Below are 12,488 nucleotides of genomic sequence, written 5' to 3'. Positions count from 1 at the left end.
TGTTTATTCAAGTTTTAGCTAGCTAGCTAGCTTCATGTAAAACAGCCATATCTTATCTATGTTAATACATTTGATTAGTTTGCTCGCCTGAAGAGGTATCCTGAACCTCATCATTACCAAACTCTAGGAGGACGCTAAAAATGTCAAAAATATATCCAAAAATGACCATTTTTCAAATTCTTGTGAAAGATTTGTTCATGTTTGTGCACCTGTAGCCAGTCATTAGTGAATATTTCGAAAATTTTCTGACAACTGATGATTTTTGGTGAATTTTACAATTTTAAGGCTTATATAGCAATTCAGTTATATTTACCTACAATGGCTGCTCCTTACAATGTGGACGAATGGCAGCTAGGATTTTGATCAAACTGAATAAAAATCAAAACAAAGACGCATGTCGAGGAGGACTTGTTTCCCCCAATATGGCATACAACAAGTGGCTCAGACCCCGATGATAACTGCTTGCAGTCCTAGTGTTTCTTTTGTTTCTGGTGTATTTTCATGGCAGCATTACAGTGCCACATACAGGCCTGGCATTACCCAAGTGCTTTGAGGTGTTTTCTACGTGTCCACTTGGATGTAAACATTTATAGAAACTGTATCGTGTTGAGAACATTTTTAAAAATGTAAAACTGTTTGTCCTTTTCGTAGTGAACTTAATATTAAAGGTTTACTATCTGGCATTAAAACACACTGAAGGAATATCTAAAAGGGCAGGATAATTATTTGATAAAGTACTTTACTCTCATTTATTTATTTATTTTTTACCTTTTGGTAGTCATTTAAAACATCATAAGCATTGATTCATATGTGTTCATATTAAACCAATGTTGAACATATTAAAACAAACAAAATGACTTTAAAACATGCTAGATCAAACTGTTTCTATTTGAATGTTTGAATGTTTCAGCATTAGAATGTTAGAAAATCATGTGTAACTCATCCCTCCCTTTTTATTCTGACTTCACCAGAGAATCAAACACCATCACCATCTGGAACAATGGTAAAGGGATTCCTGTGGTAGAGCATAAAGATGAGAAGATGTATGTTCCGGCTCTTATTTTTGGCCATCTGCTCACCTCCAGTAACTATGATGATGACGAGAAGAAGGTTACAGGTGAGAACAGTGTACAGAATTTAAAAACTATTATTTTAAAAACAAAGCAACTTGATTTTTGTTCTGTAGTTAAAGATGAGAGAGTACTATGGCATTTTAAGAATTTAGTAAAGTAATCAAAATACAAAAGCAGTGAGTAAACATCTACAAGTGATTCACTTTTGGAGCCAAACAAATTCAAGATGGCTGTCACAGTCAGTTGACACAGAAAGGGCTATAACTTTGAAAGTGCCATAACTTAGTTATTTTGCAGATATTGAGTTACAATTTTGTACGGTACTAGCTGAGAGTTATCACCAACACATACTTTAGATACTAAGAAGTCACAAAATTTTGGCATACAAGGTGGCCAGCAATACACATTCCTTCAAGAAATGTTACTTTCATTATTGCATGTGATGATGCATTATTCATTTTTTGATAACTACCTTAGTTGATATATGATTTAATGTATTGTTTGACTTTTTTACATTTTTGTGCATAGTGGCTGTTGTCTTCTCCAGGTGCAGTGTTACAACATCTGCTTCATTATTTCCACAACACCCAGCAGGCTTCCATAAAGCCAACCCATAAGAAGAAAGTTGAAAATTAGACAGCACTATAAGGTTGGGCGAATTTATCAACCATCGATAGGCTGAGCCATTAGATGGTCGTTTTTTTAAGAGCTTGGACTGATGAATATCGGTTAAAAAAAATTTACATATCGCCCAACCTTACAGCACTACATATTAGAGCTCAGAACTAACCCGATTGTTAGTAAAAGCAACAAAGCCTGTTAATTAGTAGAATAGGACTCATTTAAGCTTACTTTAGTTGAATCCCAGAACAAAAATACAAAACTAAAAATAAGAAAAGTACTTTTAGGTACTCTGTTATTTTTCAATCTATAATTATATTTTCAAGGTAAAACCATGACTTTTTCCGGCTGTTTTCTGCAAAGGTAAATATTAATTTGTGTCCAGGTGGAAGGAATGGTTATGGTGCTAAGCTCTGTAACATCTTTAGTACCAAGTTCACCGTGGAAACGGCCTGCAAAGAGTACAGACACAGTTTTAAACAGGTGAGATTTTTTTTTCTTCTCTGTTAGTTTGGCTATTTTTTGTGGGTACTTATTTGTGGGCAGCATCCTAATTTTTTATTTATTTATTTTTTAAACGAGCTAAAAAGCAAATGTTCTCACTGAACTGTTGGGGACTAGTTGATAAACAGCATTCTAGAGGAAATCATATTGTCTCAAAACATTTGCGGGAGTTCTCGATTTCTGTGCATGAGTCTAAGAGGTTTACAGTCTTGTTGCTTGAATTTTGAACATGTTCAAAAAAATTGTACAACAGACTTAATCTCAGAATAATAATAATGTTGTGGGTATATCAAACCATTCGCAATTTACTGCTACAATCCTGATCTAGGTCCAGGTCTAAAAACCACACTGATGAGGAATAATAATCATTTTAAAAACTGCTCCAAATCTTCCTATCTTCATTTAAAGCATATTCCAGCAGATTAAATCATAAAAGTCAGGATGGTGGGTACAAAGTGGGCCAAGGTTGGTATGATGTCTGTGGTGGTGGGCAGTGAATGAATGTGCACAGCTTAGAATACAGTTTTGCAAGCCATATAAATTGGCCATAATTTTCAAAAAACTGGCTGCACAAAATGTGGCCACATGGCTCACTGATTACAAATTCAGTTCAATGAGTTCAACTAAAGATTTGCATATTTTATTACAATTTTGAGTCACCAAGTAGTCTCCAACAGATGTATCCCAGTGAAATACTGGGTCAAGTAGAAGAGCTTATCAAACATCAGTGCCTGACACTACTAATATTGGCTAACTCTGTAGCAGCTGGTAACAAGTTAAGGCAGCACTGTAACTTGATGTGATCATAAACAGAACTTGCGTGTAAAAAAAACATGTCAAAGAATCAAAAAGCAGACAGAACCAAGGCTAATTAAATTAAATTAAAATATATAACCTGATAAAAAAATAATACTGAATTCATTGAGAATAAATACAAATAATTTATTTATTTGATAACTGTAATTACAGTTTGCTTATCTCAGTAGATGTCCTAGTAAAATTACCAGCCATTAAAGTTTAAATAGAAATGTTTTTATTTAGTCACATTGAGTGAACAGCTGTATGAATGTTAAAGTGATAGTTCAGTTATTTTGAACAGGCTGTATGATCAGTTTAAACTATGGGTTTGATAATAATATCTTGTAAAATACACACTTTTGTTTTACTGCAGTCTTAACTGCAGCTACCTGAGGTGCAAAGTGTGAGTATTCAAGTTTTCAATCACATTTTTCATGTTTGCTGAAAGTTATTTGAGTTCATTTTAAAAAAAATGAGACCTGGTCAGTTGGAATGGATTTACCTCAGATTAGATTCATAAATTACATTTTATAGATTAAATGATAAAATGAGCATATGAGTAACTGTTGTGTTTAAAATTGAAAATTAAAACACCAACATTTGATCAGTGTCTAAATGTGGAGTTAAGATGAAATTTAACTCATCACTTGCTCTGGAGCAGCACATAGCAGCTAACCTGTTAACCTCACTCTGTTGTACAGCCCTTTAGCAATCCACTGAGCAGGCATCAGGACCTCATGAAAATAAACAAGCTACAATAATGAACTGTATATTACAGGATATTACAATCTGGATATTACAATCTGGATTATTATCCAGATCACCACCAAAATTTAATCATTTGTTTGTTGTGACTGTCTTATCTTTAGCTGAAAAATTCATAAAAATTTGTAATCTTACTAACAAACAAACAAACCAACACTACCAAAAATATAACCTCCTAGGTAAAGGTAATTCTGAGGCTTTTTATTTCATGTAAGAACTCATTTTGAGAAAAAAAAATACTCTTGTTCTTTGTGCACCGCAGGACAGTTGTCTCCTTCTGTAAAAAAAGTAACTAAGTAACTTTTACTCAAAGTAAATATTTAATTACTTACTTTTCACTTTTACTTGAGTAGATTTTTCTACAAGTAACTTTACTTGTATTTAAGTCAAATTTTAAAAGAGTAACTGTACTTTCACGTGAGTACATTAACATGGAAAAGTGGCTTTTTATATAGCCTCATTGTAGTTCTGCTCCTGAACAGCAGGTCTTAGTACTGAGCAAAACATTCCACCTAAATCGCAGAAATGGCTTTAAAAGTCATCATACCAAAAGTACAGTGTTCATAAACGGACATAGTCACAGTTTATCGTCTCTCAGCTGAAATCACATTCACTGCAGAGTTTTAATGATGGCTTTCAAAACAATATTGTTGGTGTTTTTGAGTACACCTGGATACCATATGAAGATACCAGAAGTACTACTTCATATAGTACTTCTGGTGTCTTCATATGGTATCCAGGTGTACTGTGTATTCTTTTTGTAAACACAGTATTTGTATTTAGATAGACAGACACTGTCAGGCTGGGGGACATTTTGATAAGAACAGAAAACTTCAATAAAATACTAGCTATTTTACTAAACCAGAGCAATAAGGTGTTCAAATGTTCCCTCAGATGTTTTATGCCTTTATTGCTGTCATAAATCAATCATGGTTAATATAGATTGGCCTTGTATTGTAAACAAATTGTAAACACCCCTTTTCAATGACAAAGTGAAATCAAATTTCTACAGATTAATATTAATTAAATAAAATTGTTATATAAAGAAAGTGATTCCGTAAATATTTATCCCTTTTAGAGGTGAACTGAAATCAAATCTTTAAAAAAATTTACATTTCATGAATGTTATTTAGTCAAACACATCCACACAACATTGCATGGACCCATTTTTTTGACCTAAAACTTGAATAAACTGTCTTTGGCGTTTAAGTCAATAATATCCAAAGCGGGTGATTTGTGGGGCGGAGTTGCCATCCTGGGTTCATGACGTGTGCTGTACCCTGGATGGCCAAGAATGCCGCTACTTTCCAGATGTTTACTAGTGGAAATGGAAGAAGAAGCTATTTTTGAACTCAAAGAAATGCCGGAAGACTTTGCCGGAGTAATAGATATACAACCATACCAGTATGAACCTGAACCGACGGTTGGATCTCTGTAATCAGATGAAAACTCTTCAGATTCGGATTCTGATGATCACCAGGCCTGTCATGGCTGACAAAACAACGAGCATAACGACAGAGTTGGGAACGTGGAACGGTGAGAACCAATTACCCCCAGATCACTGTCATGATATCAGTACACAACACTGCAAATCAACATAAAGACAGCAGGAGAGAGCTAACGCTGCTAACTCGAAGCTACCCAATGCTAACTCAATGCTAACCGGAAGCTATCTTGTTAAAAACATGAGCGCGCTTCAGAGTAGCATTTATAAACTCTCACACCAGAGTAAACTAATCAACAGCAGTTTCAGACTATGACATTTGTTTAATCACACATGGATTGTCTATATTTTATCATCAATAACAAACTGCTCTAAATTACAAACTGATCTCAGACTGTCGGCCTGTAAGCAGCCTTTAAGACAGCGTTCACGTCACGTTTGAAGTAAAAGTTCCTGATTCTAGTCTCTTTCTCTGTGAAGATGTCTTCCTCTTCATTTGCCTTTCTTTTAAAATTAAAAATAGTTGACAAAAGGTCTTGTTTTTTTTTGGCGTGAAGTCAGTCTACCGCAAGAATGAGGGTTAGAACGGTGTTTCTCTTTAAGTTGTCCGAACCCAAGTTTTGATAGCTTATGTATCCAAATCTGAGGAAGGTTTTTATCTTTTGAAAAGCCAATAAATGAAAGCCCAGTGGTATTTTGGGGCTGGTTCAAACAATTAATTTCAACAAACTGAACCACGTTGTACCAGTATTCATCCACTCACTGATGAATTGCTGAACCTCAGTGGCTCTGTGGACATCATACATCAGGGGGGTCAGGGAAAAAGTCTAAAACACACAAGCGATTTCCTCAATATTCGGTATTTTTAAAAATATACTACTTTTTTTTTTTTAATTTACAAAAGGAATATTTTATGATTTTCTTTCAACCGATGTTGGCTTCAAAACACTTTTCAATTTAGCTTAAAAGTGACTGTCCTCTTTCAACTCAGAAAAGATTATTGAAAATTACAAGTCAGGGGATTGGTGCAAAAGTATTTCCAAGGCCCTAAACATCTGCATGACTTCTGTTAAATCCATCATCGAGAAAACTGAGGGAATATGTGATATATTTAAATCTACCATGAGCAGGCCATCCTCACAAACTGAGTGACTGTGAAGAAAGAGAATAGTGAGAGAGAACACCAAGACACCTGTGAGCTCTCTGAAGGAGTTCCTGCTTCACAGGTGAGATGGGAGAGACTAAGCTCCAACAACCGTTGATCAGGTTCTTCACCAGTCTGAGCTTTATGAGAGAGTGACAAAAAGAAAGCCAAAAACTCAGATTAAATCTTGACTAATGTTTGACACGCTTAAATATTTCAGATCATCAAAGGTAATATCAGACAAGGATAACCTGAGTAAATACAAAGTGTAGTTTTAAATAGGATTTCATTTATTAAGAAAAAAGCTATCTAAACCAACCTGGCTCTATATAAAAAAGTAAGTGCCCCTAAACCTAATAACTGGTTGTGCCTCCTTTGGGAGCAACAACTGTAATCACTTGATTACAATTGTAATCTACCTGGCAATGAGTCTTTGGTATTTGTGTGGAGGAATGTTGCTGCTCTACTTTGGGTCATTGTCCTGCTGCAGAGATCGGCCTTTATGTTCTTTTTGCTCAACAGTGGTTTTGGCTTTGGAACTCTCCCATAGAGATCATTTTTTGCCCTCTGTCTCTTTCTTATTGTTGAATCATAAATTCTGAACTTAACTAAGTTAGGTGAAGCCTGCAGAGCTACAAGTGGTTGCTGTTGTGGTGAATTACAAATAGTCTGGCTTTGCCACACAGGGGTGCTGTTTGCCCTATCTTTATGCGGTGACGTTAAGCAACATCCCTGCAAACAGCAACCACAAAAAATATTTTGCAGCCCTTTATTTTGATGTAAAGTCTCCACATATCTCATTTGATTTGTGGATGTTTTTTATAGGGTTGTGACATGCAGTGAGACTTCAGGTAAGACTAACAATTGGACTTTTAAGGATGGTGCAAACACACTTGGTTTTGTCACAGGGTGTTGTGATATTCAGATTTTTTGGGTCATGGTCCACGTGTTACATCAAGGGTGGCCGATGTTTAAGAATAGTGCACATTGCCATCTGCATAGGATGTTTTATTACACTGCAAGTCATAAAAAAGACTTTTAAATGGACTTGTCTTTAACAGCACGTATGTTACTATGTGTTTGACCCTTCACAGACCTGGCAGAATAACATGACAAAGACCTCTGATCCCAAAATAAAATTTTTTGATGGGGATGACTTCACCTGCGTGACGTTCCAGCCAGACCTATCCAAGTTCAAGATGGAGAAACTGGACAAGGATATTGTAGCACTTCTGACCCGCAGAGCATATGATGTAGCCGGCTCCTGCAAAGGAGTTAAAGTCTCTCTGAATGGCAAAAAATTACCCGTAAGTCTTTCTTAATTGTTTTAAATTTTTTTTGTGGTCTTGTTTGTTCTGCAGTTAACCCAAGAAGTTAGCTGTTTTAATGTGTAGTTCTCTTTTGTTCTTCTTTGTTGGTTTTATCTCTGTCACAGTTAAAGTCACTTCCACTACTGGTTAGGCTTCAGACAGAACCTGTTTAAAAATAATTGTGTCAGTACTCCATCGGTGGGTGTTGTTTTTTTCCATTTCTGAAAAACTAATTTAATTGTAATTTCTGTGCATTATTTGAGAATATTTTGTTGATAGAAAGTTGTAATCATGCATGTGACAACAAATATTGTTAGTTTCCTAACACAAACCAGGTTAAAGTGATTTTACTTTATGCAGCACAGTTTTACAGCAGCTGAGTACAGAACATAAACAAAAAAAGACCAGATCAAAAGCACTCACCCAAATATATTACATATCTTGAACCTAATTTTAGTGGGATAAAGACAATAGTACAACTAGAACAGTAAAGTTTTTTTGTAAAAATTCTGTGTGAACGCTGAGTGCAAAATTACTTTGCTGAAATTTTCTAGAGAAGTTGAAACTGAGCTGTTAAAGCTAAAAGAAGCAGAAGAGTAGAGAAAAGACAAATGTCTTTTTTCCATTGGCTTGGCTCCACCCTACCCTGGGCAGCTCTGCTCAGGTTCAAAGTTTTTCCATTGGGTGGTCCCACCCATTTTCAGCTCACTTCTTAGAACCTACGCAACTGAGATTCCAAGTTGAGTCGAGCTGAAGATTTGACTTCTGCACATTGTAGGACATTGATTGGCCAGATAACAATGCCAGTTACAAGACCATCTCCTTTATAAAAAAGGCATTCTTAAAACCTTGCAACCACAGCATTCGTTTTTGTTTTTTACTTTGATATATATATATGACCTTTTGACCTTCAACCTTTCATTAATATCTTCAAAGCCAAAGCAGCACAAACAAAAATCTTTGCTGCACAAACCAGCGCAAACGTAGCCAAGTTGATTGACACCAATTTTGTCAATGAACTCGGAATTAGAAACATTTCTTAATATCTTTAAAATGAGAGCAGCACAAATGAAAATTTTTGCTGCACAAACCAGCACAATCGTTTGACACCAATTTCGTCTGATTTGAAGAAAATGGTGGGGCCAACTTCACTCAGGTTAAGGACTCAGTGCAGGAACCTTCAGGTACAATTTAGGAGCACAAAACAAGCCTATAGGCTATGCTTTTAGAATAAATTGTTCTTCACCTATGACACAGTATACAAATACCTTAACAAGTATAGAATATTTAAAATGTTAATTTCATTTTGCAGAGCAACTAGATGTACTGAGAGACACACACACACACACAGACATAGGGAAAGAAAAAAGACAGCAAAAGTCATGAAAAGCCATTTGATTATTTTGCTTGCCCTCACTCCAAGGGTTTATATTTATTTTTTCAGTACTACCTTAATCAAACAAGTCAAAGAATAATTCTAAATGTATTCTACTTAAAAGATGGCCCCAATTTAGCTCCACAGACATACTAAACAGAACGGGAAGTGATTAGCTTCATTGTATGTCAACCATTTTCTGTTTGTGCCAAATGTTTTGTTAATTTGAAAAGAGGTAAGGAATGTGAAATATATGAGCTGTTTTGAATAGTTTTAACAAATGAGAGATGTTGTGTTATGATGTTCATGAGGCTCTGTGTGGCTTCACCCACGGTCGAGTTATGGTCCACATAACTAAATAACATGACCTGGCTGAAAGGTTTGGCTCTGCCCCAGCTCGTCACCTGGACCCCAGTTGTTGAAACTATTTAAAACAGCTCATATTTTCACATTCCTTAGCTGTGTGCTGACTCCAGTGGGCTGCCTTGGCGATGCAGACGCTATAGCCCGTGAATACAAGGGTGCGTTCAGGGTCATACATGTAAGTGGGAGGGGTCCATTCTTTAAGTGTTACTGCTGAAATGCACAAACAGGCGCAGTTTGTTGCTCGCATAATGTTAATGGTGCCACATATTGCCCAAAACAGTTTTTTTTTCCGGCAAACTTAGTCACTGGTATTAGTTGGTTTACTGCCAATCACATGCATGTGGTGGATAAAAAGGACTGAGCCACAATTCTCACAGCACCTACGTTTCCTGAAGGCAACATGAGTGACACAAGTCTCCTTCCTTCTTTGTTGGACTGTCACTCATGATGCCACGCCCCTCTGAGCTGAAACCACGCCCCTTATGCAAAATCAGGGCCAAAAGTCTGAAACTCAAAAAAAAAAAAAAGATCTGAAAGTGGGGAAAAAAAAGATTTAAAACTGAAAAAATAAGCTTTGATCCTGAAAACATAAAAACTGAATTGAAAAATAATAAGTCCTCAAATATCAAAATATGAAAAAGTGAAAATTTTAAAATTAATTGTTTATTCAAAATATTTCCAGAATTAAATCTATTAGTTAAACTGAAAAAAAAATTGGCACACTTATTTTTAGTTAAAATACATGATTGAATTTTTTGGACTAAAACTCAAGCTTTCAATTTCAAGTTTTAGCTTTTTGATTGAAATTTCTTTTTTCAAATTAACAAAACGTTTGGCCCCAATTTAGCTCCATATATGTCTTGCATTTGTAAAGCGTTCAGCTAGTGACAGTGCATTTGTCAAAGGAGGCATGCATACTTGGAAACATGTCCATCAGCAAATTCACGATCATGAGAAAAGTAATGACCATAGAGAAAATTCAGAAGCCTTTTTCTTTAGACCGACACATCTGCAGTGCACCACCCATGTACCTCTCATTTGTTGTATGAAGATAATATATTTTTATAAACATATTGTAATATGTTTAGAAAAATATTTCATATATATATATATATATATATATATATATATATATATATATATATATATATATATATATATATATTAGTTATTAGCACCATGAGTGAGTTTAAAAGAGTTTATGTAGTGCATAATGCAGGGCAACAAAATTTCAGTTTATGTGAGTTGAGTATGGATTATAGCACCACAGCAGAAACATTTAAATTGTAGGTATTCAGTTGATGAGATTTGCAGATGGTGTGCATTCAAGTGTGCTCAACTTAATTCAGTTTTCGTGGTTTGCGTTAATCGGGTGGTGGTGGCCTGGGATGGTATCAAAATCCCGTCCTGGATTATTGTCTCAGTCCGCCCCTGTGTGTTGTCATCATCACCACACACAAAATGTTTTTTGGGGAGGATCATTTTAAGTAAATTTTAAAACTAAATGCAAGTAAATTTTACTTTTATTCTTAAATGTGTCTGTTCTCTGTGATACTACAGGTTCACGGGTTCCGCAGCTATGTGGATTTATATGTGAAGGACAAATTGGATGAGACTGGTGTCCCCCTGAAGGTAGTACATGAAACTGTGAATGAGCGGTGGGAGGTTTGCCTCACCATGAGTGAAAAAGGATTCCAACAGATCAGCTTTGTTAACAGCATTGCCACCACAAAGGTATGTGGATATCAGGTGTTTCAGAACAAAGTGTGAATCTAAAAGGTTAAAATAATGTAACTAACATCAAGATTACATACTGTATGTTTTAGGGTGGCAGACACATTGACTATGTGGTGGACCAGATTGTGACCAAACTTATTGAAGTGGTGAAGAAGAAGAACAAAGCAGGCGTGTCAGTCAAGCCCTTTCAGGTAACAACTCAAAGAATCAAAGAAAAAAAAAACATCTGCTATTGTTCAGCACCTGGTTCAGCACCCCTCATTTAACCTTTCTTTTATTTGTACTGCAGGTGAAGAACCATATCTGGGTTTTTGTGAATGCACTGATTGAGAATCCAACGTTTGACTCCCAGACCAAGGAGAACATGACTCTGCAAATGAAGAGTTTTGGGTCCAAGTGCCTTCTGTCAGACAAGTTTGTTAGGGCTGTAAGTTTCCACTTGTTTTTATTGAGTTGTTTAAAGGTTTACATTACAGATCATGAAAGCATTGTGTTTCTTTATAATCTACAGGCAACCAATTGTGGAATTGTTGAGAGTATACTCAACTGGGTGAAATTTAAAGCTCAGACACAGCTGAACAAGAAGTGCTCGTCTGTCAAACACAGCAAGATCAAAGGCATTCCCAAGCTAGATGACGCCAATGATGCTGGTGTGTTAATATTTTATTCACTTACAGGTTTACAATGTCCTAACTATGCAGCTGCAAAGCATTAAAGTGTTGCCTCTTATACCAAATCACAAATTAAAGGTTGACCAGTCTTGAAATGGCAAATGCTGATTTTCAAAAGTCAGGGTAACTGATGGATGATTTGTTTCTTTTCTTGAACTATATTGGTTTAATAGTCATGCACTTTGCAGCCTGCTGGATTTTGAAAAAGAATAAAAAACACAATAAATTTGGTTCAGTACTTACAGTAAGGTTTATGATTGTCATTAGGAGTATCACATGGCTCAGTACTTTTTAAGCACTCTCTCAAATTAGTCCTGAAGCATTTTTTTGTTTTTGTTGTTGACATGTTTATTGGCAGACACTGTAACAAACAGGCATGAACATGATCTAAAATGTACACCTCAAAAAAGTTTAGAAATGTTATTTCAGTCAGTCAAATTTCCTCTTTTAGATAGTATCTCATTATGCTGTGATTGTTAGGGGACTAGTTGGCAACTCAAAATTACTGGACAATTGCGAGAAAGCAAAGACATTTTTCATTGCAGTTTCACAGAATTTTGTTTTTTGAGACCAGCAAGCTGCGCAGCCACTGACTGGAAAATCACCGCCTGTTTTTGTAAGAACAGTTTGCAAAAGTATTCTTGGCTGTGCACATTAATTTATTGTCCACCTCCACCCAC

General features: G+C 35.8%; 1 protein-coding gene across 3 annotated transcripts in view; it reads left to right on the top strand.

The window, feature by feature from the left end:
• The window catches only part of top2b (DNA topoisomerase II beta), a 79,541-nt gene that overhangs the window by 13,495 nt on the left and 53,558 nt on the right, over positions 1–12,488 (top strand). For all 3 annotated transcript variants that reach the window (XM_037975711.1, XM_037975712.1, XM_037975713.1), the window contains 7 exons: positions 972–1,117; positions 2,080–2,177; positions 7,444–7,656; positions 10,961–11,134; positions 11,227–11,328; positions 11,427–11,564; positions 11,649–11,787. In XM_037975711.1, the coding sequence (XP_037831639.1) occupies positions 972–1,117; positions 2,080–2,177; positions 7,444–7,656; positions 10,961–11,134; positions 11,227–11,328; positions 11,427–11,564; positions 11,649–11,787 (1,010 nt within the window). The remainder of the gene's footprint in view (positions 1–971; positions 1,118–2,079; positions 2,178–7,443; positions 7,657–10,960; positions 11,135–11,226; positions 11,329–11,426; positions 11,565–11,648; positions 11,788–12,488) is intronic.

Source organism: Kryptolebias marmoratus, linkage group LG5 (genome assembly GCF_001649575.2).
Source record: "Kryptolebias marmoratus isolate JLee-2015 linkage group LG5, ASM164957v2, whole genome shotgun sequence".
Classification (NCBI taxonomy): domain Eukaryota; kingdom Metazoa; phylum Chordata; class Actinopteri; order Cyprinodontiformes; family Rivulidae; genus Kryptolebias; species Kryptolebias marmoratus.
The sequence above is the reverse complement of the archived record's forward strand: the minus strand, read 5'-3'. Positions and strand labels throughout refer to the sequence as shown.